The 27,214-nt window shown below is 60.6% G+C and overlaps 1 protein-coding gene across 1 annotated transcript; it reads left to right on the forward strand.

Annotated features, from left to right (window-relative positions):
• Positions 1-17,742: 17,742 nt before the first annotated feature.
• AGXT (alanine--glyoxylate aminotransferase) lies at positions 17,743-26,190 on the forward strand. Its single transcript, XM_024564002.4, has 11 exons — positions 17,743-18,075; positions 18,177-18,369; positions 19,319-19,383; positions 19,993-20,093; positions 21,002-21,072; positions 22,212-22,296; positions 23,342-23,437; positions 24,037-24,106; positions 24,971-25,066; positions 25,233-25,361; positions 25,869-26,190. Exons 1-11 carry the CDS (start codon positions 17,845-17,847, stop codon positions 25,974-25,976), a joined length of 1,245 nt encoding a protein of 414 aa, XP_024419770.1. The 5' UTR covers positions 17,743-17,844; the 3' UTR covers positions 25,977-26,190.
• Positions 26,191-27,214: the final 1,024 nt, after the last annotated feature.

The following is a 27,214-nucleotide window of genomic DNA, read 5'->3' on the forward strand; positions in this document are numbered from 1 at the left end:
GCAGAGGAGACCGCCCTCCACCGCCCTGCCCTCCAAAGCCTCACCTGCACAAAGGAGAAATTGTTTTTCCTCCAACCTTTTAGTGGAAACAAACGATCTGGGCCCCCCGGGAGTGGGGAGGGGTCTTTATCTTTTCCATTTTTATTATACTCATTGATCCCGTCAAGTTCTCTCCTTGAGCCAAAATTGTCATTTTACATGCTTTTAAGAATTAGTCCATTTCACTGAGGTTTTAAAAATGGTAGCATATCTATTATGTCTATTTTTTCTGTACTTATTTCTCCTTTTTCATTTGGTATTTTACTTGCATTTTTCTTTTTTTAAAGATTTTATTTTTATTTATGTTTAGAGAGAGGGGAAGGGAGGGAGAAAGAGAGGGAGAGAAACATCAATCTGTTGCCTCTCTCGCCCCCAACTGGGGACCTGGCCCACAACCCAGGCACGTGCCCTGACTGGGAATCAAACCAGTGAGTTTTCAATTCGCTGGTAGGTGCTCAATCCACTGAGCCACACCAGCCAGCGCTGCATTTTTCTTTTGTAACATTGTAAAACATTTTCAAAGGACTAAGGTTTAGTTTGGTTAATATTCTCATCTTTCCCTGTACCCATTTGTTTTGGTCCTGATCTGTTACAGTGTTTCCTTCTCTCTAGGTTCTTTGGATTTGGTCTGTTGCTCCCATGCGCTAAATGCTTATTTCGTTTATTTCTAAACCTTCTCCTTTTCTGACAGATCTATTTAAAATTACAAAATTCCTTACACAGCATTACCTTACTGAGTCTCGCAAATTGGGACGCCCCGTGCTTTCGTTATCATTCAGATCTAAACATTTCTTAATATCCCTGGTAACCTCCTTTTAACCCATGGGTCATTTAACAATGTTATTTACTTTCCAATCGAGTTTCTTTCATTATAATCTTTTGTTGACAGTTTCTAATTTAATTGTGCTCTTGTTTGAGAGCAAATTCTGTGCTCTGTCAGGATCCTGGAAGAAAGCAGATGGCACACTCAAACCCGGTAATTTGAGATGTGTTTGATAAAGGGGCTGTTCACAGAGGTGTGGGTAGCAGGCAGGGAACCACCCAGCTGAGTGACACTGTGGCTTGGGGGGTAAGGAGAAGAGAGGGTGGCCCTGGGGGGTGCAGAGGCCTCAGCTGGGGGTGCAGCCAGCCTGGAGGGGAGCAGGCAACACACCCCTGGCCCTCACTCTCCCTCCTTCCAGGATAAGGCAGTGCCCCCTTCCTGAACTCAGCTGGAGGGCAGGGGCACCGTGACCAAGTCCCTCTAGGGCGGACCCTGGGAACCTGGGGCAAAGGGGGTTAGAAGCACAACCGGAGCAGCAGCTCAGTCCACACAGAATTTTGCCCCAGAAATAAATCGAAGCTTCTGTAGGGCCGAACGCTCGGTCTGTACATATTCTACATCTCTGTTTGATGGATATAGAGTTCTGCACACGTCTAATAGTTCAGGATTGGAGATCCTGCTACTTTTTGTCTACTCGAGCTATTAAGTTGTTTTTGAGTTAAATTCTCCAGTTACAATGGTTGTACTATCTTTTCTCCCGCGGTTCAGGCTGCTGCGATGTGCTGCTCACTGGGGCCTGTTAAGCGTCAGAAAGATGCAGAGGGGCGTGGCCTGTCCATGGGCCTGCTTGGGTGGCCTTCTTTGTTGTTGGTTTTTTTCTATTTTTATTTATTGCCTCAAATTTGAATGTTATATATTAAGATGTCAACCCAGTTTCCTCTGGTTCATTATTGGTCTTGTATGTCTTTTGCCAACTTTTTTGTTCTGAACTTTGGAACTTTGTATCTTTTCCTAAGTGTATCTCTTTTAAGCAACCCATTGTTGAAGTTTTAAAATGTAACTTGTTTGTACCTGTTAATTGGAATTTAGTTTACTTACATTTATAGTAATTAGTTATATAGAGAATTAGCTTGGCTATATTATTAAAAGTTTGCATTCACTGTATAACTTCTTATTTCTTTCTCACTGAGTATAGTGAGTTTTCTTTTACTGGCTTACCTTTATTGTCTCTATTCTGTGGCCACTGCCCTTGATTTAAAACATGTTTTATTTTTTAAAATATTTTATTTATTTATTTATTTATTTGTTTATTTATTTATTTATTTATTTATAGAGAGAGGGGAAGGGAGGGAGAAAGAGAGGGAGAGAAACATCAGTGTGTGAGAGCTCCATCGATCTGTTGCCTCTTGCTCACCCCCAGCTGGGGACCTGGCCCACAACCCAGGCACGTGCTCTGACCAGGAATCAAACTGGTGACCTTTCAGTTGGCAGGCCGGAACTCAAGCCACTGAGCCACGCCGGCCAGGGCAAGAACCACTTTCCTTTGTTTGCCCCGTGTACCCCTGAAGCTGCGTCTTCCCCTGCAAGTACTACAGGAGTACTTTCGCTTGGACACAGCCCTTGCTCCTCGGTGCTGTCGATACTGTTACTGTCCGGAATCACAGCGCCGAACTATCGTGGATATTACCTTTTCCTTTTCTTGGGTCCTTGCTTTTGTTTAAGACAATTAGTACACATCCCAAGATAATATCATCCTTATTTTCCATACCTCTTGGAGCTTCTCCTGCGTGGTGTTACTTAGGAAATACAAAGTATTATTAATGTGGGTCTGGGGGTGAAAAGCCTTCTGAAGCCTGGTATTCTTGAGGATACTTTTATTATACTTTCAACTTGGCTGGATGTAAAACTCTAGGTGGAAAGTGTGTTTCCTTCAACACTTAAAAATACTACCTTGTGGTCTCCTTGTATTCTGTAGAAAAGTCCAGTATCCACTGTCCATCGGGTTCTTGTGCCATGTTCTTTGGGGATGTTTCCAGAACTTTCCAATGGTGTGGATTTCTCTTTATCTCTTCTATTTGAGGCTGTGAGCCCTTTCAATCAGAGTGTATTTTTCTTCAATTCTGGAAAATGTATCTCTGTGGTTTTCAAATATTTTCTCTTCCGTGTTGTAATATCTTCCTTCTGTCGGGACTCCTAGGCCCTGCACGCTGGCCCATCTGTCCTCTGGGGCCCTTACTCTCCACTTCGCCCTTTCTGTCCCTTCCCCATCGCCTTCTGGTCCTGCAGGATTCAGTGCCCCTCCCCCATCGAAGTGACCGGACCTAACTCGCACATCCTCACACTGTAGCCCTGGACCGGCTCACCCGCTGTTCTTTCAGCCCCCGGCTAACAACGGAAACGCCACAGTGGAAGTAAAGATCAAACTGGCTTCATTCAAGACTCTCCAGTCGGCCGGGTCCCTTCTAGCGCGTAGAAAGAGCTCCTCCAAGCTGCAGGAGGGGAGGTTTTACAGACAGGAAGGCGGCAGGGAAACTTCCACGGGGGATGGAGGGTCTCAGGCCTGGGCCGGCCACCCTCTGAGGGATGGAAAGGGTCTTCAGAGACGGCCGACCAGGACATTCTGGGGCCCGCGGTTAGGTCAGGCGTTCAGTCGGCCAGGTGACATGGACACAGCACAAGCGACTCCATCGGGGCCTGTTGTCGCCTTTTACCACCACGTTCTGATGCCCTCCCTTCTGAGATGTTCGTCAGCATGTCCTCCCAGCTGTGTCCTCTGTTTTGAAAAGGTTCCACTCCTGTCCCACCTCGGACAGCGGCGGTGAGCGCTCACGGGCGAAGCGCTGGGGCCAGAGCCGGGCGCCCTGCAAACCCTGTGCAGACGGCAAAGGGTCCGGTTACCGTGGGGAACGGGCACGTCACCTTCGTTTTACTTCGAAGGACCAGCAGTCGCCACTGCACGTGGGAGGCGCTAGAAAGAACACTCTCGGCAGGGAGGGAACAAAGCTGTCGCCGTTCACAGGCGAAGGGGTGGTGAGCGCACCAGGAAAACCTAAGGAATCCGCGAAAAGTGATGGGAAGCAGAGCGTTCGGGGCAGGTCAGACAAAGTGTCGTCACGAAGCTGCCGAGGTTTCCACGAAAACACGCAATGACCTGCAGTCAGAGCAGCGAGCAGGGGAAACGGGCCTGCGGAGCTGGCTGGGGCCGGGGCTGGGGGGCCTGCGGACGGCCGTGGGGTGTGGGGGCGGCTGCCCCGCCGCAGCCCGGTCGGCACCCTGGGCGTCCGCCCCACCGGGAACCAGCCGCAGGGCCTGCGCTCCTCCGCGGGGCCACCGCGCAGGCTGGGACGTCCCCGTCTGGACCACCTGCCAGACGCCGAGACCGCCCCACCGGAGGCCCCGCCCACCGACGTCCCCGCCCCTGGACTCCCCTCTCGGTTGCCCTAGCAACAGCCTAGTCGCCGAGCCCTGAGCCCCGCGTCGCCGGGCAACGACACTGCCATAGCAACGGCGGGCGTGTCCAACCCCGCCTGCGGAGCCCTGGGGGCCGGCGTCCGGCTGCGGCCCGAGGGAGGGCGGCCCGCGGCGTGCAGGGTCGCGACCCTGAAGTGGGGCCGAACCGCGGGGGCTCTATGAGCTCGAGCCGCATCGCGGTGCGGTTCCTGATCCCCAGCTGCATTTTCACAAGGGGAAACAGAGGCCAACATGGGAAAACCAAGGGAAGGGCTTGCTGTAAGCCCGCGGGTTGATGTCCAGGCGGGGTCCTGCCGGCCGGGCCAGGACCCTTTTCTTCCCAACTTCGCTCAACCAGCTGAGCAGGTCCCGGCCCCAAGAATGCCCTGCATGGGGCAGTTTCCCTGATCCGAACTCTGGGTCCTGCATCCACAGAGCCCCCTTCTAGCTGAGGCATCTTGCCCACCGGGTCCGGCCAGGGGCGCTGGGGGTGGGGGGCGCCCTCCAGCTGCCCTATGGCAGGCCTTGCCCACCCCTATCACACTTTCTCTTCAGCTCCTGCGGCCTTTCCCTAAAACTGAGACTTCCTGTCCTCCCAAGCCCCGCTGGGATGCCTCCTCCATGCAGGCTTCCTGCCTCACCACTGTTTGGAACGTTCCCATCCTCTGCTCATCTGTTCCATCCTCTGAGAGTTTCCGGTCGTGTTCAAAGTGGGTCCAACACGCTCCTTGGGGTTCGGGGAGAGCAGAACAAACGAGCCATCAGGCCGTGTGTGAATAGTCGGGGAGCCAGGCTGTCCTTCCCAGTCCTGAGCAGGGGGTGTGGCCCAGACCCCCAGCTGGGAGGCCAGCACCTGTGCAGAGCATTCAGAATCCTCAGCGATGGTGCAGACAGGTCTCCTGCAGACCTGGGGCTGCCAAGATGGGGCGGAGACCAGACACCAGACATGGGTCTGAATGCAGCAGAAGGAAGCCTAGCAGAGCCCCGGCCACCGGCTCGGCACGTGCAGTGGGGCCGAGGGCTGGGAGCTGGCCACGGACTCGAGTCCGGGGGCCGGGACTCTCCACCAGGGTGACCTGAAGGCAGCCTGAGGCTTGGCCGGAGCTCTGCTGACTGGGGGCTTCAGCTGGAACGGCCAGCACTGCAACACAGAGGGGTAGCCAGGGGGACAGCCTCGGGCCCCACACCCGTGCGGGCCCCCTGCCCTCCCAGTGTGCTGCAGAATCTGCAGAGCACCTCTTCATGAATGACTGAGCTCGGGTCACTCACGCTGTCCCACACAGGGAGGCGCGACGGTCACCCCTGTTTCTCAGATGAGAAAACTGAGGCTGAGAGAGTCAAAAAAGCCCCAGAGGGACAGAGGGACCTGAGGTCAGTCCAAGCCACAGCCCTGGCCCAACACTCTTTCCGAGACTCCCACAGCTTCTGTGGGGACAGAGCAGCAGGGCAGGGGCCACAGAGCTGGGCGTGGTGGGAAGCGGGCTCCCGGTGGCCGCCCTGCCGCCACAGGCTTGAAGTGGTGGAGGCACGTTCCCCGGAGGGTGGGCTGGCTGAAGACCTGCCTCTGCACAGTTCCTGGTCTCACCTCATGCAGCGTCACCAGGAGGCAGGACCGGTGCTGCACGACGCCATAGCCTGCAGGCAAGGGGCATTGGCGGTCCCGGTCTTGGAAGCCAGGAGCCACAGATGGGGCAGAGCAGAGCTGGAGACCCCTACCCATTGAGGTGGAGGCTGGCAGGGCCCCAAGTGACAGGGCTCTGTGCGGCCAGTCTGGGGGCCCCCAGGGACCTGCGCTGGCCTGCACAGCTCTGCTGGGCTCTGGCCGTGTGCTGGGCACTGGCTGCTGACTCAGGGTCCAGCCAGCAGCAGCTGGCAGCCGGCTGGCTGGGCTGGGGCCAGAGCCCGCTGCGGGGACACACGTCTGCAGAGCGGCTGCTTCCAGCAGCTCCCTGGTGACCCGGACCAGAAGGCCGTGCTGACTCTTTAAAAGTCGACAGTGTCCCAATGCCCCTCTGCTTTCTCCCCTCAGGGCCCCTCCACTGTCCCCTCCTCAAAGGGCCTGCGTGCTCTGAGCTGGGGCTGGGGCTCGCGGGTGGCTGTGCTCTTTGTTATGTGGGGCTCGTGGGTCGACCCGCCCAGAGCTGGGCCGTGGGGGAGGAAGCAGGCTGGGGTCCTGGGTGGGGCCCTGTTGTGAGCCTGCACACAGGGCAGGGGAGAGGAGGAGCTGAGAAGGGGCCCTGGGGTGTGGCACACTGCTAGGTGCCCCAAGGCTGAGGGACTGAGTGGACACAGTCCTGCCCGGGGCAAGTCTGTGGTCTTACTGAAGACAGAGAGACTGACGCTTCCACAAGAACTTACAGCCCAGTGGGGGAGGCAGTGCCTGAGGGTGTACAGTGCGGGACCCCCTTCAGACCCAAACCCCTCACTTTCTCAGACAGCCTCGGCCCTCTCTGCCCCTGGCCCCCCACACCATGCCCTCCAGGACAAAGATGCCCAATGCCACTAACACCTGGAGTCACCCTCCCTCGGCAGGCCCTGGGCCCCTGTCCACCCTGAGAAAACAGTGGGTCCTCGAAGTCTCTGCTGCCGCCACATCTGAGGGTGCCACCCAATCACACCTGGGGCAACCCTTGCGGAGGACGTCCGGGCCCTTCTCAGAAGCCTGTGAACATTGCCACTCTGTTAATCAGGCCCTCGCCCCCCTCCACCCCCCCCCACCCCCCCCCCCCCCGCAACATCAATACATTCTTCAAGGAAGAAACTTACAGGTGGCCTTCTCTGACCCCGGGGGTGGGGAACCTAACACGGAGGAAGTTCAAGGCCGTGCTGGTTCCATTGTCGCAGAGGAGACCCAAGGCAGGGCCCTGCCACTCCCGGAGATGGTTTCTCGGTGCTTGTCTCGCTCACAAGACACAAATTCAAGCGCCACACAGACACGTACAGTGGCATTGAGGCAGCAAGTTTATTAACGGACCGTAGGCAGGCACCCGTGCGCGGGGCACGTCTGAATGCCACACGCACGGAGGAAATGAAGTTGTTAGTAAGTGTGTTAGTGAGTGAGTTTGCTTTACATGCTAGGGCCAAGGCGACAAGTGGGCACTTCGCTAGTCTGAGTGCCAGCTACTGGGGTTCAGGGGTTAGTCAGCTTCTAGGTCCCCCTCCTTCTCCCCTCCTAAACCTTGGGAACAATGTACAGCTACAAAGGCTTTCCTTCTGTTAGGAAAGGCTCTTTGTCTAATGAAAAAGGCTCCTTTTCCCAGCAGAGCCCCAAGGACTCCCTGCTTCCTGCCTTGTCCCTGCTGGGGACGTTTGGTCTCCCGGCCATCTCGTGGGACCTCGCTCAGGACGGCCAAGTTCACGGGGGAGGCACGTCTCCCTTTTGCTTCCAGCCTCCTGCTAGGTTCTTTGTTAGATGGTAATGGCGGGCCTGCTCTATTTCCCTCTGTCTGGGCGCTCGCTGCTCACCGCTAGTAACGACGGGAGGGAGTAAGACTGAAATGACGCCGGGTTGGTGAGCGAGAGTGTGCGCGCTCCTCACCAGACCCAGCCGGGTGTGGCCACGGGCTGGGGGGGCAGGGGAAGCCTTCGACGCCTGCACGGAGGACCCCCCCCCCGCAAGGTTGGCGACGGTTGGCGCGTACACCCAACCTCGGAATTCAGGGAAGGAGCCGCAGCAGCAAGACTCCACAGGAAGCAGTAGGAGGACATTTAGGCAACACCTGAAGTGCTGAAGTAGAAACAAAATTACTCTTAGGGGAAATAAGAGCTGGTTCTTTGAAAATGAGAAGAGGCTATCACCATGGGAACATATTTGAAAATAAATATGTGAAAAGTGAAAATCTGCCCAAGCTGGTGTGGCTCAGTGGATTGAGCGTCGGCCTGCAAACCAAAGGGTCGCCGGTTTGATTCTCAGTCAGGGCACATGCCTGGTTTGCGAGCCAGGTCCCCAGTTGCGAGCGTGTGAGAGGCAAGAGATTGATGTATCTCTGGCTCATTGATGTTTCTCCACCTCTCTCCTTCCTTCTCCCTCCCGTCCCCTCTCTGTAGAAGTAAATAAATAAAATCCTTTAAAAAAAAAAAAAAAAAAAAAAAAAAAAAAAAGAAAAGTGAAAATCTAAATAAAATAGGTAATTTTCTAAGACTATATGATCAAGATGCTCTCACAGGTTGCTGTAAACAGAATGATTGCCGCCCCCAAATTCCTATGTCGAAACCTGGACCGCAGTGAGATGTGTAGGGGGGCTCTGGAGGTGGGTATGTCGTGAGGGTGGAACCCTCGTGGGGACCCCACGGAGCCCCCCCACCTCTTCCACCGTGGAGGACTCAGGGAGACGGTGCACCACCTGTGGCCCAGGAAGCGGGGCCCCACCAGACACGGAGTCTGCAGGCACCCTGACCTTGGACTTCAGCCTCCAGAGCAGTGAGAAATGTCTGTTGTTTGTACGCTGCCTGCTCTGTGGCATCCGTTACAGGAGCCCGAAGAGACTAACACACAAGGAGAGAGAAACCCCGAATGGTTCAGTGACCCGCGGGGGCAGGAATCGGTGAATCTAGGCTGTGTGAATGCGGCAGAACGTCCCCGTACAAGGCTTTGGGAGATACACGAGGGGGGACCCAGAAGAAACCCCGCAGAATTTATTTATAAAAACTTGTGTATTTATTCTTCCACGTCGAAACGTCAGCCACCTTCAGAGTGCTCTCCATCAGATGCAGTGCACCCGTTGAGGCGTTTTCCGCTGCTTGGCGTTCGAATGCATCGGTTTTGATGCCTTTGATGCTTCTGCCGTTCTTTGTTCACCTCTTCCACATCGGCAAAACGTTTCCCTTTGAGGACTTTTTTCATCCGGGGAGACAATAAAAGAAATGTCACTCAGAGCGAGATCCGGTGAACAGGGAGGGTGGGGCACAGGGGTCGTGCCGTTGTTGGTCAAAAACTGCTGAACACTCAGCACGGCGTGGGCAGGTGCGCCGGTAAATCACCCATCACAAATGGGCAACCATGTTGAAAGAGTCTTCAAAAAATATTCACCAAAGCTGAACGCAGCCTCTCACCCCACCACCAGCTGGTGCGCTGATCCAGACGGGTTCCTAGAACACTCACCTAGCGGGGGAGCCTGTCCTACAAGGGGCCCGCCCTCCAGGAGACAGTTCCGGGCTGGGGGGAGCACCTCCTCATGTAGTTTCAGTTTCTCTTGAGTGCATACCTGGAAGAGAAACTGCTGTGTGTAGAAAATATGTGTATTTAACATTTAGGGCACTGCAGAAGTTTCCCGAAGTGGACGTACACAGGCGCTCCGCCGCCCCGCAGAGCAGAAGGCCAGTGGGCCTTGCAGTCTCGCCCACACCCGCTGTTCTCTGTCTCCCTTAGCCACTCCGGAAGGTCTATTTCCAGATGGTGAGTGATGCTAAGAACTTTTTTCTGTCCTTGCTGACCATTTTGTGTGTAAAGAGTCTCTTTGAGTCTTTACCCATTAAAAAAATGTTGACTGTCCCCTTTTTACTGGCTTGCAGACTCTTCATATGTTCTGGAGACAACTCATTTGCCAATTATGAGAGCTGTGAACATTTTCTACCAGTTGGTGGTTTGCCTGTTGGATTGATTGATTGATTTTTATTATTATTATTATTATTATTCCAATCACAGCCACAAGAAAAATTTCAAGTACCTATAAATAAGTTTAACAACAAGTAGATATGTTTTTTTTAATTTTAAAACATTGTAAAAGTTTATTGAAGACAGAATTAATCTAGATAATTGAGAGATGTAACACTTTTCTGAAACATAAGACTAAGTGTTGTAAATTTCATGCAGTTTCCATAAAAATTACAAGAGTATTCCAGGCACGTAACTTTATTCTCAACTTAATCGTGGCGAAACAAATAAGAGTGGGTCGCTGAAAGCAAAATGAACCAAGGGGACACTGACCTTTCTTACGACAAATCAACCTCCAAGCTGTGAAAATTCAACCAGTCCAGTACCAGCACAGGGACTGACAGAAAGATAAAGAACCGGACACAAATTAACTCAGCTTATGATACAGGCAGCACTCCCGACCAGCAGGGAAAGCCGCCGTTCTGAGCCGCACTTCGTGAGTAAGGAATCTATTGGGGCAGGAATTCCAATGGGATCCAAAGCCTGAAATAGGAAATAAAATTTCTGGTTATTTTTGTCCTACAGAAAAAATCTGTTTTTCATTTCCTTGGGCTGCGCAAAGCCTTTCCAGGGCACAAGGAACCCAGAAGCCGTGAAGGACAAGCGTGACAGACGTGGCCACATCCCAGGCTCGAACTTGAACGTGACAGAGCCGACCAGAGGCAGAGCTCAGTGTCACATGAGTCCAAGAGCATGAGAGCCAAGGGCGCACAGGAGAGCATGTGTGCACGTGTGTATGTGTGTGTGCATGTGTGTGCGTGTTTGCAAGTATGTACGTGTGTGTGCGAGAGTGTGTGTGTGCACGGGTGTGCGCCCATCCCTGGGACACCTTCTTGTTAACCGTGTGCACTAGTTTCCGTGGCCGCTGTGACAACGGACCACAAACATGCTGGCTTCAAAGCACGGAAGGAACCGTGTTCTCCGGCCCTTTGGGTGGCCGCAGCCCAGCGGTCTCGCTGGGCCAGGGTCACGGTGTTGGTGTGCCAGGGCCCCTCCAGAGGCTCCAGGAGCGTCTGCCCCTGCCTCTTTCCGTGAGGGAGCCACACTCCTCGGCTCGGGGCCCCTTCTGCCGCTTGGGCCCTGTAAACCCACGCTTCCATCGCCACATCGTCTTCTGCCCGAGCCTCCCGGGGACCATGAGCCAGGTGGCGTGGAGGCTCCTGAGTGGATGCGTGGGCAGCAGGGCCGAGGACCGGCCCCCAGGCGACCTTGCTTCTATTCCACTAAAGTGTGAACAGCCTCCCTTCTCGTTTTGTCATTTAACTGCATCAGGCCCGGTGGCTGTGGCCGTCCATGGCATGGATGTCCCACAGTTGACAGAGCCGACATTCTGCACCCGTGGTGCATCCCCTGCTACACAGAAGCTACCCAGAGCCCCACCCCCAGGAGGCCCCTGGGCGGGCCCCTCCAGCTAAGTGCCTGGGTGCAGAATTTCTGGGCTCCAGGCTTCACCACCACTGCCCTGGTGTCGGTTTCTTCCCGTCTGTGTTCCTCTGCGTGATGATGGGCTTGTTACTTTCCTTAGGAATCAGTTGTCCCGACCCCTTTGTGCAGACAGAACCGCCGGTGGATTCCGGGCTCTGAGGCTGGCTGATCGTCCCCAGAGGAGCACCCTCAAGGGTCTTCGGTCCCACCTGGTCCCCAGGAAGCACAGCTCAAGGCCGACACAGAGGTCAGAAGATGACATCGCAAAAGCAAAACTGGCCACAGAAGTGGCTGTAATTAAATCTTTTCTTAGATCTTGGCAGAGAGAGGTTGACCTTGGAGGAAGGAGTTTGGGGATCGATGCCTTCCTCGTTTGTCTTCCCAGAGGACGTGGGAGGAGCCAGGAGGCCAGTCCAAGCTCTGAGGATGGTGTGTTTGTTAAGCTTTCACTGGGAGCGAGTGTGGACCCAGGGTCCCATGGGCCAGCCACATTGAGCACCGCTTTCCAGGGAGGATTCAGGCCCCCCATGACGTGGCCGTGGAGGAGACAGGTGAAATGAGGGGACACTGCAGAGGGGCTCTAGGTAAAGCCTGAGCAGAGGCAGGGGTGCAGGGGGAATCCAGAGACGGAGGCTGGGCCAGAGCAGCCCTGATGGGGAGAGGGAGCTCCCTCTGCTGGTCAGTGCGGAACACTAGCCCAGTTGCACTGTAGTCTGAGCCACATCCTGGGAGCAGGAGTTAGGTACCCAGAACGCACCTAGAAATGGCAGGAAAGGGTAGCAGGGTGCCCCTCAAGGGGCATGTCTTCTGAGTAAGCCCGACCTCCAGGCACTGCCCACCAGGGTGGGGGGCCTGTCTGCCCCAGGTTCTCTCCAACGGAGAACCCACTTCCCCAGAAGATCCCACCCGGGCAGAGCACAGGGATCCCCCACTCACCACGGACGCCCAGGCACCCTGCCACTCCCGGCCATCCTGGCCAGTCTTCCCTGTCCCCCTGCTCTTCCTCACTGTGAATGGAGGCACCTTAGGCAGGTCACTCCCTGCTCCATGCCTCAGTCTCCCCATCTGTAAACTGGGGGTTTAAAAGGCTGCTTTTCTGAGAGGGTGGGAGGGCTAGCTGGGTTCAGTTCTGTGAAGTACCCAGGACAGGAGCTGCAAGGGGCAGGCAGGGGACCCGCCCCTCACCCTGGGCTTTTGGTTTCAGCCCGTCCCAGATGGATCTGGCAGAGGAGGAGTCCAAGCCCCACCCCCCCACCCCGGGACTCCTAGGACCCATGCTCCTGGCCAGGCAGTGAGAAGGAGCTTCCACTCTGGGTCCTGTCACCTCCTCAGCAGCCTCCTCAGCAGCCTCCTGGGCCCTGTCTGGAGCCTGGGGACTCAGCAGCCCCACCAGAGACAGCTTCCCAGGGGCAAGTGCAGGGGACAAGTCAGCAGGAAACCAGCAACCCAGACACCCCTCCAGCCACACACGCCAGGCCTGGGGCAGCACAGAAGGGATGCGTGGACATTCCCAGGACCCCTCTGGACAGAGACAAGGGGACAGCGAGGGCTGGGAGCTGCCCCGGGGCTTCCAGCACAGCTGCAGGGAGGTCTGGGCTGTGGACTTAGCAGAGGAACCCCGGGGCGGGGCTGTCCTGAAGAAGAGTCTCCTGACCAGGGATGACCTGACTCGGAGCACCTCCTGCCTGGCTCCCTTTGTCTCTGTCCCCTCTGCCCAGAGGCCCCAGGGGGTTGGGGGCAGTGAGAGACTCAGGGATAGGAGGCCGGCCGGGTGGTGGGGGCCCTGGGCATTCATCGAAGGCCTGCAGACCCAGAGCTCTCCATGCTGGGGGGTGGAGGTAGAGGTGTGTAAATGCAGAGTCTCGGGCCCTGACTAGCCTCCCGAGCCAGAATGTGATTTCCACAAGCTCTGAGGTGTGTTTCCATGGAAGCGTGAGAAGCGCCATCACCCGCAAACGACTTGCCCCAGCCACAGGAGACACTGGGTCCTCGGGTGAGGCCCAAGTAACACACCACCTTTGCAAAGACCTGTTCTAGACAACCGGAAATGTGGCTCCGGACAGGCTGTCAGACGGTGTCGAGGAAGCGTTTCGGTGTTGCCGAATGTTGAAGCTCTGCGAGAGAACCTCGCTTACGCGCTCCCTGGAGATGTGGGTAAACGGCCTGGCGTCTGGGATTTGCTTCAAAACTCAGGCAAAACTGGACAAGTGAAGGCGAGGGCCGGGCCCCCAATTAAGGAAACAGGCGTCAGCTCTGTGTGTGTGAGGTTGGCGTGGGTGGGGGACATATGTCCTCTGTCCGGAAGGAGAATGGCCCTCAAGACTCACATTGAAGACGTTTTCTTTTTTCAAGGATTTTATTTATTTATTTTTAGACAGAGGGGAAGGGAGGGAGAGAGGGAGACAAACATCAATGTGTGGTTGCCTCTCACACGCCCCCTACTGGGGACCTGGCCTGCAACCCAGGCATGTGCCCTGACTGGGAATTGAACCGGCAACCCTTTGATGTTCAGTCCACTGAGCCACACCAGCCAAGGCTGAAGATATTTTCAAGTTGTGATTGTTTCCGCCCGAGCCACCTGCCACTGCCTGTGTGTCCCCACAGACTCCTGCCATGAGAAGTCACTGTTGCATTGCTCACCCCAGAGCACAGCTGTGCTGGGCATCCTTGTGCCCCCTGGGGCCAGCACATGGTCCCCCCACCTACTCCATCCAGGATGGGGCCCAAGCACAGGTTTTTGGAGTTGGGGGAGCTGGGACCCCAGGCCCATCCCCTTGCAGCCTTCCTGTGCTTGGCAACCCGGCCTCCTCAGGCTCCTGCTGATTCTTGCCAGTGAGAAACGCAGCTTCTCTGGCCCATTCAGTCCTGCCGAACTAGACTTGGGCCCCCGATGCCCATATCTGGTACCCCTGCCCTCCTTGCACAGAGGTTCACTGGGTGGGGGCAAAGTGCCCCCCTTTCCAGGCTGCTACCCGTCCCTGCCACAGGTGACATTGCAGTTCTGGCCGTCTCTCCGGATAAACCCCAGTGGGCCTTCCTCGTGCCAGACTGTGCCCGGCTCCTTGGGCCTGGCCCACCGTGCACCCCCTAACCCCATCCTCCACCCCATTAACCTTCCTCCGGGTCAGCTCTTGGCTCAGAAAACCTCCCTCTACAAGCCCCCAGTGCTGTGGCCCTGCCCGGCCCCCAAGGCCACCTCCGCCGCTGCCTGTGTGTTCTCTCACCGACTTTCTCACAATCGCGGGCTCCCACAAAGTTGACAGTCGAGGGTGGCAAACACACAGAAGCACGCTAACGAAGCAGAAAGTAAAGCCTCTCCGGGGACCAGCAAGAAGGAGGCTGTGGCTTGTCACACAGGGGGCAGAAAGGTGGCGCAGGGGCGGAAACAGCCTGCAGGCGCTGAGCCCTGAGACCCATGGACGGGAAACGCAAATTGCCTCCACCCTGGGTCCGGGTTGCAGGAGGCTGGGGAGCCCTGGGAAACTCTGGACCCAGTTCTGCCATGTTAAGAGCAAGACTTTAAGTCCATATGTGAATTAAAAATACCCCCTCCCCTCCTCCTCTAGCCCTGCACGTCCTGACATTTAAACTCAGCATTGAGGGGACACTCAGCCGGCAGAAGAGCCGGAGGCAGCGCGACCAGCAGAGGAGGCCACAGCTGCCTGAGTGCCCAGGCCGGGTGCACCCCACCCTCACAGCACCGCTGGGCAGGGCTGGGCGCAGACCTCGAGGCTAAAACGCCCGTTTGTGCTTTTCTTGTCAGTTGTGGGAAACCAGAAGTTAATTTTTTTTCACTTTGTTGGACATCCCCGTCCTTGGTGAGCAGGACCTGGGAGGCCTGCCTGCCGGGGCGGGGGGGCGGGGGGGGGGGCAGGGTGTAGAATGGGCACCAGGCCCTGGTCTGGACCACAGGCCCCTCCCAGAGCTGCCTCCTGGGCTGCTGGCTCAGGGCCCTGGCTAGGCAGGCCGGGTGGGCTGGGTGCCCCTCACAGAGCTACGACCTGCCACTCCCAGAGTGAGTGCTGCCTATGGCCTTGGTGCAGAGGCCAGAACTACCCGGTCCACCTGGTGGGGTGGCCCTCCTCGTCAGGGCTCAGGAGGTGGGGCTGTGCCCCCCACCGTGCTCCTGGCTGTCCTCGGGCCCCACAGCTCCCAATGGCCTCTGAGCCTGAGGAGACACCCCTTTCGATTGCAACACCTCCTCCCCTGACGTCAGCACCGGGCGCCTGTTTGCGTACAAAACGCACACCCCTCTCTGCTCTCCCTGGACACTCCCACGTGCCCGGCAGGGCACGCAGCTCCTCTCGGAGTGGAGTCCCACCCAAGGGGCACGGGCAGTCGACAGACAGCGTGACCCGTGTGGCATGTGGCATGGCGGGAGGGTGTCAAATTCACCCTGGAATACCAGGAGGCTTTGGCTGGGAATAAATGTCAGACTTAGTTTAGGGCATTAAAGTCTGCAAACTTGAAATACGAGGAGGTGGCACCGGGGGTCCGAGGAGAATAGGAGCCTGGGGTTCGAGAGTGAGAAGCCCTGGTCCAGGATGGGGACTCTCACATGTCTGGGAGCCTGACACTGGGACCTCGTCATTCAGAAGTCATCGGGGTGGCTCCCTGCAGGCGTGATGTGGGAGCAGGCGCTGACGCAGGACAAGCAGCTATGCGCTGAGGTCCTGCTGCAGGACAGGGAAGAGCAGAAGCAGCAGCTCCCAGGGCCCCCCGGGACAAAAGTAATGGGCTCCTCAGGCCCCAGCTCACTCGACCTTGGTAACTTGGCAGCCTGAGCCCAGCGACCCCACCGTTAGCTCTCCTGCAGGGGCAGCTAAGGCAGCGGAGGGGGTGGGGGTGGGGGATGGACTGGGGGCGTGGCCACAGCAGAGAAGGGTCTGAGCAAAGGCCAGGACAGCATCCCAGGCTGAGGGACAGCCGGTGCTGGGTTGCAGGTGCCCACCTGAGGCTGGAGTGAAGGGGCAGTGTGCTGGTGGGCAGGCAGGGGACAGGGCTGGGGACGTCCCCTCTAGACAGGCTGGTATGGCAACCCAGGTGGGAGGGGGCACCTGAGGGAGGGGTGTCGTCACCGTGGGTGGCAGACACAGAGGTGGGGCCAGAGCTGATCAGAGGGGTCTGGCCCTTGGGGAGGTGGATCTGTGCCCCCAGCAAGCAGAAGGTCCCCAGAGCCCCAGGCACAGCCTTGGGGCTGACGTCCTCTCAGGGCTCGGACAGGTCAGCACCCGCTTGGGCACCACACTGTGACTCACAGATGTCACCAGGCCACAGACGCCATGACGGAGCGGGGCCTGACTGCCAGCTCCCTCAGGGGTCTGCACAGCGCTCCTCTCACCTTCCCACCTGAGCCCCTGGCAGGCCCTCCCCACCCTGCCGGACCCAGAGTTGGGGTGCCTCTCCATTCTCCAAGGCTCCGCTCCCGTGTCCCTGCACAGCCCCTCAGGGCTGCGGGGTCCCCAGGTGCTCAGGCTGTGGCTGACCAGCCTGCCTACGACTGATGGGGTCCCCATGCACCTGGGATGTCACACGAATCCAGCCCCAGTGACAAGAGCTGGATGGAGGAGCCCTGCCAAGCTCAGGGGTGAGTCCCCATGGGGACGCCTCCTGCTGGGCCCAAGGAGGCGGTGCTGCCTCCTTGGCTACTTGCTGAAGCCCTGACGCTCCCCTGGCTACTGCGGCCCAGGGTGTCAGCCCCTCAGCACAGGCAGGAAGTCCCGGCACCCCCACCCAGGCACCTTGGGAACACAGGGAGCCCGTGGGCCTCCCTCACCGGGTGCCTCTCTGACTTCCCCAGACACCAGTGGCTCTGCTGGGTGGCTGCTCAGCCGGCCTGGCTCCTTTTCCTGCAGAGACATTTGACCCCCATTTATTCTGCCCACCTGTTGACTCGGCAAGCAGAGGGGGCTCCCCCATACATGCTCTGGTTAGACGTGCAAGTGTGAACCCCAGGACCTGCAGGCTCCAAGGGGCAGGGGGAGTACTTGTTTCCAGAAGCGTCAGGGATGACGGTGCCCTCAGGGTGCGTGCACATGTGTCTGGGCCGAGCCTGGCCCACGGCTTGCTTTGTAAATAAAGTTTTATTGGCACACAGCTGCTGCTGCTGCTCTACAACACTCCGGTTGAGTGTTTGCAACACAGACTGGAAGGCCTGCCAAGCCTGAAATATTGGCTCTCTGGTCCTTTAAGAAAAACACTGGGGCCCCCAGAGCCCAGCACAAGTGCTGGGAGGGTTCTGCCTGGCAGGGAAACTGAGTCAGGAGCCCAGCAGTCCACCCAGGACCCCTGAGCAGAGCCTGCAGGAGGGGGCTGGCGGGGAGGCTGCCCTGGCCCTGCTCTGCATTGGCTGGTCCCTGAAGGCTCCTCCCCCGAGGAGGGTTCAACACCCCAGGTGTCAGGCGCTGACTCCGAGGGTGAAAGTGTGAGCATCGACGAGGGGTTGGGTCACAACCACAGGCAGGCAGCTCTCGGCACTGCCTGCACCCGCCGTCCAGCGAGGGGCAGCTGGGAAATGCTCCGAGCTCTGACCTCAGCCAGGGCGGCCCTGGGGTCCCGGGCAGCAGGCTGGGTGCGGACCATGGCCTCACACCCGCTGCTGGTGCCCCCCCCGGAGGTCCTGCTGAAGCCCATGTCTGTGCCCAACCGGCTCCTGCTGGGGCCCGGCCCCTCCAACCTGGCTCCGCGCATCCTGGAGGCCGGGGCGCTGCAGATGATCGGCCACATGCACAAGGAGATGTACGAGGTGGGCCGGGGTCGGCCGTCCCCCACCCCCACCAGCCCCTCCCAGCGGGAGGGCCGGGGGCCGGGGAACAGGCTCTGACCCCCCGCGCCCACCGCCCCCAGATCATGGACGAGATCAAGCAAGGCATCCAGTACGTGTTCCAGACTAAGAACCACCTCACGCTCGCCACCAGTGGCTCAGGGCACTCCGCCCTGGAGGCCGCCCTGATGAACCTCCTGGAGCCCGGGGAATCCTTCCTGGTCGGGGTCAACGGCATCTGGGGCCAGCGGGCCGCCGAAATCGGGGAGCGCGTGGGTAAGGGACGGGGCAGGGGCTGGGGTGCGCCCGCCACTCCAACCTTTCCCATCCCCCACCTCAGGCAGGACACTGGCCCTCCCTGCCCCTCTGGGGCCTCCACCTTCCGGCTGGTCTGTCCCGAGGTGCCATAGGATGGGGTTTCAGAGGTAGAAGTCCCCCCTCAAAAATCTCAGAAACAAACATCTTCGGGAGCCACAGAACACGGAGGAACGGACAGGGTTTCGCTTCCAGAGCGGATCTGCGGAGACAGGACTCAGGAGCAGCAGCGAGCCCCGCGTTTAATGATTGACCGCGCGTCCGGCACCACACGTGGCTGCGCCGTCCAGTTAATGGACAACTTCGGACAGCTGCAGGGGCTCCGACCCCTCACCCGGTGCCCTTTCACCCCCAAGCTGACAGGGCAGAGGCCAGGACCCCAGGGGGCTCTGACTGCCCCCTGCTCAGCCTGGACAGGCCCCTGCCCTGCGCCCCTCCAACCCACCCTGGCCTCAGGCTCTGCCCTGAGGCTCGGATGGTCCTGGGGCCTCCGGGTCTCCCACACACAGCCCTGGGCCTCACTGAGCATCGAGGGAGGTAGCAGGATGAGGACCAGTTTACCTGGAGCCCCTCCCTCCTCCACCCCTTCCTCCCTTCTCCTCTCTCTCCTCCGGGAAGGCCCCGTCCACCTGGCCTTCAGCAAACACTTGTTCCTTCCTGTGTGCGCAACACCCGGCCTCGGGGCTCGGGGAAGGCGGCCTGAGGAGGGGACGGACAGCAGAGCCAGATGCTGCTGGGGCCTGACCACACCCCACTCTCCTCTCCCCGAGTGGGGGCCTCGGTGGGGGCTGTGGCCGGGTGGCCCACCCCAGCCCACCTGTGGCCTGCTCCGCACGCCCCTTCCCTTACCGCGCCCCGCCCTATGTGCTGGGGCGGGAGCAGCTCACAACTCACTCTGGCCCTGCCCCAGGAGCCCGCACCTACCCGATGACCAAGGACCCCGGAGGCCACTACACGCTGCAGGAGGTGGAGGAGGTGCGGGGTGTTGCTGGCCACGGGGACAGAGGGGTGCTGGCCCGCCGGGTGGGCTCAGGGTGGGGGGACTGGTGTGGTGGCTTCTGCACCAGGTGACCCCCCAACCCCGCACAGGGAGAGCACTCTGGTGCCTGGGAGCAGGTGGGAAGCCTGATGGGGGGGTTCTGCCTGACAGGGAAACTGAGTCAGGAGCCCAGCCTTATGGGCAGGGCCGGGGGGCTGGAGGCGTGAGGTGGGGAGCAGGGCCTGCCCTGGCTCTCCGGTGTCAGACCCTCCCTGACAGGGGTCAGTCCCAGCCAGCCCACACCCTGGGGACTCAGCTGACCTCACGAAGGTCCTGATATCCCCATGGGCAGGGCAAGAGGTGGAGGCCCCTGTCCCTGGTCTCCGGGAGGGAGTCCCTCTCTTCCAGAACGAGCCCTCCTCCCAAAGTCGCTGGCTCCCACACACACAGATGGGGGCTGCACCCACCCCGGGAGGGAGGGCTTGTTTGGGGGGCAGAGCCTGCCCTGCCTTCACCAGGGAAAGTCCTTCTGTGGTCACTGGCTGGCCCAGGGGGAGGCCTCTCCTCCCACTGACTGCCCACAGCTGTCCCTCTGTCCCCCTCAGGCCCTGGCCAAGCACAAGCCGGTGGTGCTGTTTCTGACCCACGGTGAGTCATCCAGCGGCATACTGCAGCCTCTCGAGGGCTACGGGGAGCTGTGCCACAGGTGAGCCCGTCCCCACGGATAAGACTATCCCCGCCGGTGAACCTGTCTCCAGGTGGCAGCGCAGAGCCCAGGCTGGGGGGTGCGGTGCTGGCAGGCCCCTGCAGCCCAGGTGGTAGCGGGTGGGCCGAGTCTCCATCCTTCGCTGCCCCCGCCCAGTGTCTGCCACGAGGTGTGGGGTACAGGCACCTCTCGGGGTCCTCCTTGTTCTTCGCTGAGCGCGGCGGGCTCCCTGCTCCTGAGGCCAGGATGAGGGTCTCTCCAAGGCCAGGTGCCCGCACTGTGCCCACTGACCTCCAAGCCTCATGGTCGGGAAGGTTTGAGGCTGACCCAGCTCCCCAGCTCCCAGGACTTGGGGGGCCTTGCCCCACCTCGCCTGAGATCCCAGAACCCCAGGGCAGCCTCGGCCGTCCACTCCCTCCGCCGGCCTCTCCCACCCCTGCACAGGCACACGAGGCCTTGGAGGAGCTGGGGGCTCCCCACAACCCCATGACCAGCTGTCCTGCCCTACAGAGCTGACCACAGGCAGGAAGGATGAGACCCCACGGCCAGGCAGACTCCTCTGGAGGGATCCCAGCCCACCTGCCCCCCACGTCCTGTCCAGTGACTCAAGCTCACGAATGTGACCTAGGCTGTGACCCCAAGGGCTCCACCTGTCCCTCCGTGCCTGCTCTGCCTTTTTCTGAGAAAACGTGGAGGCGGGAGCCAGGCTTTGGCTTCAGCTGTTTCTGGACTCTGCCCTCTGGCCTCCAACCTATGATCAGCAGGCTGCTGGCAGAAGGGGCTCAGGCTTGCAAAGGGGGGCCCCCGGGCCCCATACACACGCTTGGGTCTGAGCCCTCGGAGCCCCCTGTGTGGGGAGACCCTGGGGCTGCAGCCCCACCTGCCTCACTAGACGGCCCCTCCCCCAGGTACCAGTGTCTGTTCCTGGTGGACTGTGTGGCCTCCCTGGGCGGGACCCCCATCCACATGGACCAGCAAGGTGAGGGCCCTGATCCCCCAGGCAGACGGGCTCCCTGAACTTATCAGCACCCAGGGTTTCTGCTGGGTGGCCGGGCGGCCAGGCGCCGAGGTGGAGGGCAGGCGGAGCTTCTCCGGGTCAGCATGTGCTCAGAGCCCCTGCAGGTGCAGGAAGGGGGGCAGGGCCCAGGGCCGTGATGCCTCTGGTCCTGGCTGGGCCTCCATGTCCCCATCTGCCCCGACCCGCCCCCCCAGCCTGTCGCACCCAGTGAGCTCCATGGTCAGGGCGAGCTTGCAGGAGAACCTGCTGGGACAACGGAGGGGCTTTATGCGCCCACGCTTCCACCACTGCTCTGAGAGGGGGGCCGGGGACCAGCACAGGGCGTCAGGGCCGTCCCCAAGATGACACACCGCGCCTCTCAGGCTGGCTGCACCACCACCAGGGAGGGAGAGGCCGGGCTGAGTTCCAGCCCCAGACCCCGGAGTGCAGGTCCCACAGACGGCGTGGCACCCCACGGGCCCAGGACACCCCGCGGTGTCTACCCTGCAGCACAGGGTCGGCGAAGCCCCCACGTCCTTTTCCCTGACCAGGAGAGCACACCGCACTGCCCCCCCCCCAGTAGACTTTGGGGCTCCTGCCGGTGTGAGGCTGTCCAGACTGAGTGGGGAGGGTGGCCCTGCCCAAGCCTGTGGGCTCATACTCGAGGCCACCCCCGGGGGCCCCTCTGCGGGGACTGGAAGGTGGGCGCAGCCTGGGCTTGTTCAGCCATCTTCCTCACAGCCCAGAACCTCGGGGCCCTCAGAGGGGCTGTAGGTGTTTTGTGACTGATCAGGGGCTCAGGCTCCAAGGTGTGAGCAGACCAGCCTGCCACCCCTTGGCCTACCCCTCCCACTGACACACTGGGACACTGCGTGCAGCCCTCCCCACGCCACCCAGACCCTCACTGCTGCCCCACAACCCGCTGCACCTGCCTGCAGGTCAGCGTCCCACCCCACGGGGCAGGGCCTGGCCCTGCAGGAACACCCCCTCACCACAGACACCGGAGGCATGGTGGGCCCCCGGCTCCCCCAAGACGGTGGGACCTGAGCTCTGGGGGCACCCCCACCATAGTGACCCCGGCTGGGGGGCTTGCCCTGTGAGCACTCTCACTCCCCCCACAGGCATCGACATCTTGTACTCCGGCTCCCAGAAGGTCCTGAACGCCCCTCCAGGCACGGCACTCATCTCCTTCAGTGACAAGGCCAAGTGAGTGGCCCCGGCTGCATGGGCAGGGGGCCAGGGGGGCCCCGGAGGGACGGACAGATCAGGGAGGGCATGGCGCCTCGGGGCGAGCTCCGAGATGCCCCTAGAGAGCTCCTCACGGACCCGGACAGGTGCTCCGTCCCTCCCCGCCCACAGGTGTGACAAAGCCCTGGTTCCCAGGGACCAGGTGGCTGGGCACGGTAAGGGCCACGCAAGTGGGGGGTGGCCTGGCTAGTCCGCCTTCCAAGGACGCCCCCCAAGGAGCCTGGGCTTGGTGTGGGAGGCAGGGACTGGCCTTCCAGGAATCCCTGGCTACAGGCCAAGGACTGGGGCCCAAGGCTAACCCCCACCCCGCCACCCCCCATCCCCCTGCCACCAGTCCTGGTTCAGCATCTAGGAGCCAGGGTGGGCTTGGGGAGGGGGGACCGGCCCCAGCAGGCTGTGAGTGGGTGCTGGTTGGTGCCATTTGCCAGGACAGAGACCGCGTGGGGTGGAATCAGGGACTCTGTGTCTGAGTGACCCGGGAGGGGCAGGGGCCGGCTGGGTCTGAACCCAGAGAACAAGGAGGCCTGGGCTGCCGGGCCAACCTGGAGGTGCCCAGCCTGCGGAGGGGGGGCTGCCTAGAGGCCCCTCCATGACACCCAGCTTCACAGATTATACCCCAAAGTGCACAACCTCCATCCCGAGGGGGTGGGGTGGGGCAGCCTCAGTTTCCCCTTTGTCGTTTTGATGTGTTTGGACTCGCCAGTGCAGCAGCAGTCCCTCCTGCCCTCAGTGATGACCACTTCTCACTGACCTTACACGGGGACTGAGGCAGGATGACTCCCATGGAGGGGCCAGAGAGGGGGGGCCAGGCGGGGCCCTCACGCAGCAGGGTCACACCCAAGTGGCAGACGTGCCGGCCAAGCCCAAGGGTCAGCAAGGCTGGGCTGCCTGAGGGGCCCACAGCCCACCTAGGCCTGTCCCAGGGTCACCTGAGAAGGGCCCAGGGGGACCGCACAGGCTCTGCAGCCCGGCACAGGTGCTCATGCTGGCTCCTCCTCCTCAGAGATAAGATCTACTCCCGGAAGACGAAGCCCTACTCCTTCTACCTGGACATCAAGTTTCTCGCCAACTTCTGGGGCTGTGATGACGAGCCCAGGACGTAAGGGTTGGGCAGGGGTGGGTGGGCCGGTGGGCCGAGGGTCATGGGGGATACCCTCCCACTGCCCCCCAGCCCTTCATCAGTTTTACTCACTGGGTCCAAGGCCCACATCTGGGTCCCCACCTGGCTCCCCACTTCCCCCTGGCCTGTGGGCTCGGGGCCTGCGGCATGGCCTCTGCCCTTTCCCAGGGCGCTGTCCCCTCAGAAGTCCCTGCCTAGCATTAGACATTTGCACTGGGCCACACCTCCCCATTTCCAGGCCTCAGTTGACCCATACCCCAAAAGAAGGCGGTGAACCAGGGGCTCTCTGTGAGGGGGCTGTGGCCTTAACCCAAGGTCCCCTGTGCCACCCATGGGACAGGAATACCAGGCACCGAGCCCCACCCAGTGGGCCCAGTGGGAGGTGGGAGCCGCCGGGCAGCGTCCTGTGAGGTGTGGGCAGCACCCCCTCTGAGCCCTGCTCCTGTGGACCTAGCCGCCCTTCCAGCTCCGAGTCTGTGATTCCCAGCCTGGAGTGCTCCCCTGGGAAGGGGGCTGGCCCATCCTCCCAGGGCCTGACCCAGTGAGTGACCTGGACCGCACCCTGTCCTATCTCCCAGATACCACCACACCACCCCCGTTATCAGCTTGTACACCCTGAGAGAGAGCCTGGCGCTCATCGCGGAGGAGGTGAGGCGTGGGTGCGCTGGCCAGGACGGAGGGTAGGGGGGCAGGGCCGGTGGGTACTGGGGGAGGCAGTCTGTGAGGACCCCGCCCATAGGAGGGCTGTGGAGCGAGGTCAGCAGCTGGGTTGTGAGTTACAATGACCGAAGTTCAGCAGCCTGGGCGCCTTCCTGCTCCCAGGCAGGGGTTGCAGCCGGGCAGAGATGGGGCCAGGACCCCTGCCCACACAGGACGCGCTGGCTCTACAGCAGGTCCAGGACAGGACACAGGGCCCAGCACAGCCCGCCTTCACTTCCCTGACCTCCTGGGGCCATGGCCAGCTCCCAGCCCAGAGGCCAGGGAGACAGGGCTGTGGGCGGCCTCCATGAGCGTCCAGGAGCTTTGCTGGCTGTGCTGTCCCCCACCCCGTGTCTGCTCATAAGTCACTGCCCCAGGGCTGAGCTAGAGTCGGGTGGTGGCCACCAGCACCCAGCTGGATCGTGCGCTCCCAGGGGTGACTCCCACAGTGGGCAGGGTGTGAACTGGGTAGGGCAGAAAGAGGGTGAACTCCCATGGGGCTGTGGGGTCAGTGGGGGAAGAAGGAGGTGACACGTGTGCCCCAGAAAGGCCCCGCCCTGCCCTGGCTAGCTCTACCCTCCCCTCCCCAGGGCCCCAGCATTGGCTGGGCCCACCCCTCACCTAGACCATTTCCACCTGCCCTGAGGTGGCCCCTGGGCCAGAGCCACCATGGCCTCAAACCCAGGTGGGGGGCTCATGGGGGCTCTCAAGGGGCCCCCGGGAGGAGCCCTCCCAGCCTGGAGCCACCCCCGTGGATGGACGCCAGCTCCCTGCCCCCCAGCCCCCCACCCACTGGTGCCTCTCCCCGAGCAGGGCCTGGAGAACAGCTGGCGCCGGCACCGGGAGGTCACCTCCTACCTGCATGGGCGCCTGCAGGAGTTGGGCCTGCAGCTCTTCGTGAAGGATCCCGTACGTTCGGGGGCATGGGACAGGGGTAGGGGGTCATGACCTCACTGTCCTCTGGCCCTTCCTCAGCCCCACATCCCCCCAGCCCCACATGTCCCTCTGAAGCCCCGGGGCCAGGTGTGGGCAGCCCTGAGCTGCCGTGCTGGTGCTGAGCCGGCCTGGCCCACAGGCGCTGCGGCTGCCCACCGTCACCACCGTGACCCCGCCCGCCGGCTACAACTGGAGAGACATCGTCAACTACCTCATGGACCACTTCTCCATCGAGATCACCGGTGGCCTCGGGCCCTCCTTGGGGAAGGTGAGAGGGTGGCCACACCTGCCACAGAAACTAGTCACCCCCACATGGAGCACAGCCGTGTCCAGGCTGAGGTGGGCGGCCGTCTGAAAGCCAGGATGGCAGGGGCGTCAGGAGGGAATGTCCCTCTCTGGACCCCAGGGGTCTATGCAGGGGGATCTGGGCCTGTCGTCCCCAGCTGGGCAGGTGCAGACCCCCGATTCCACCCAGAACGTCCTTCCTTTCCTCCGTGTGACCCACCAGGCAGGAGGCTCCGTGCCGGGCCCAGCTGTGCCCACCGAAAGGGTGGCTCTGAGTGGCCTTTGCAGACAGCCACCCTGGCTGCCCTTCCCAAGCTCTGCGGGCTCGGCCTGGCCTGGGGCTCCCTGTGTGACTGCAGAAAGCTCCCGCCTGCCCTGTGTGCCCTGGTGGGGGGGTCCCCTCATTGGGAAGCCCACCCGGCTCTGCCCAGACCTCGGCCAGGGCCAGGCAGAGTCCTGGTCAGAGGCCGACACCTTGCCACCCCCCCAGGTGCTGCGCATCGGGCTCCTGGGCTACAACGCCACCCGGGAGAACGTGGACCGCGTAATCGAGGCCCTGAAGGAAGCACTGCAGCACTGCCCGCGGAACAAGCTGTGAGCTGGCCACCTGGCCAGGCCCTCCTGGAGGGGCTGGGGGCCCAAACGGGGTCTGCGAGACTGACAGGCCGCTGCCAGCACCCCCACAGCCCTTCTCCCTCCTGGTGGAACTTCCAGAAGTGGCCCCTGGGGCTTGGGATCCACAGCTCCACCCAAATGACCTGCAGCCCTCAGGCCCCTGGCCTCCTGGGAATATTCAATAAAGAGCAGGTGGCCATCCGTCCTCTCTGTGTGGGGCTGGGCCACGGGAGGGCCTGGCAGGAAGGCAGCTCTGCCCCCACTGCACCTTGGCTTCCAGAGCTGCAGGAGCTTTGCTCCTCACCGGGGGCTGGCAGATGGAGCACGCAGAGCCCCAGACTTGCCTCCAGGGGAACCCACAGCCCCACACCCGGCTGTGGCCCAAGTCCTATGGACGGGGGCAGGGAAGGACCTGAGCCTGAGTGACACCCTCCCCCCACCCCACTGGGCCTCAGATTGCAGCTGAACGTGGCCTGGAGCCCCAGCCTCTTCCCCCTCCTCAGCTGGGCACCCTCTGACCCCTGTCCCTCAACTCTGCCCCTCCCTCGGGTTCCTGCCTGTGCCGAGCCTCCTCAGCCCTTCCCCGGGTTGAATCTGCAGACCAGGCCTGCCTCTGGCCTTCCCTGGACCAGGGTGTATGCTGGCCAGTCACAGCCACGTCCACATCTGCAGGTCCTCCCCAGGTCTGGGGCCCCCCGGGTGAAGGCCGGTAGGGTGGGCGCCCCAGCCCACTGCAGCCCCGTGTCTGTGTGGACGGAAGGGGTCGGCCCGGCTCCACCCCGTCACTCACCCAGTGTGGCTGGAGCACAGGGTAGACCAGAGGCCGTCCACCCCACGCTGCTCACACCACCAGGGAGACGGGCACTCCGCACAGGACCTCGGAGGGCCAGAGGGTCTGAAGTCTGAAGGCAAGGGTGGGGTGCGGCTCTCCCAGGGGAAGCCAGAGAGTTTGGGGGCCTGAACACGCAGGGCCCCGTGGGTCACCTCCAAGACGCTGGCCTTTGTGCTGAGACCAGCCCTGTCTGGGCGAGGTTCCCCCAGAAGCAGACACTGGAAACTCAAGTACCAGGACCACCCACTGGCAGGTCCCCCGCGCCCCCATCTAGTCGGGGCCCCATCCAATTTTTCATCGCCACCACTGGGCTTTGCGGACGGGGGCCCATGTTCGTGGACTCACACGGCGCGCTCTCTGGCCTGTCCCCTCCTCACTCAGCACCTCGT

Source organism: Desmodus rotundus, chromosome 2 (genome assembly GCF_022682495.2).
Source record: "Desmodus rotundus isolate HL8 chromosome 2, HLdesRot8A.1, whole genome shotgun sequence".
NCBI classification, from domain to species: Eukaryota; Metazoa; Chordata; class Mammalia; order Chiroptera; family Phyllostomidae; genus Desmodus; species Desmodus rotundus.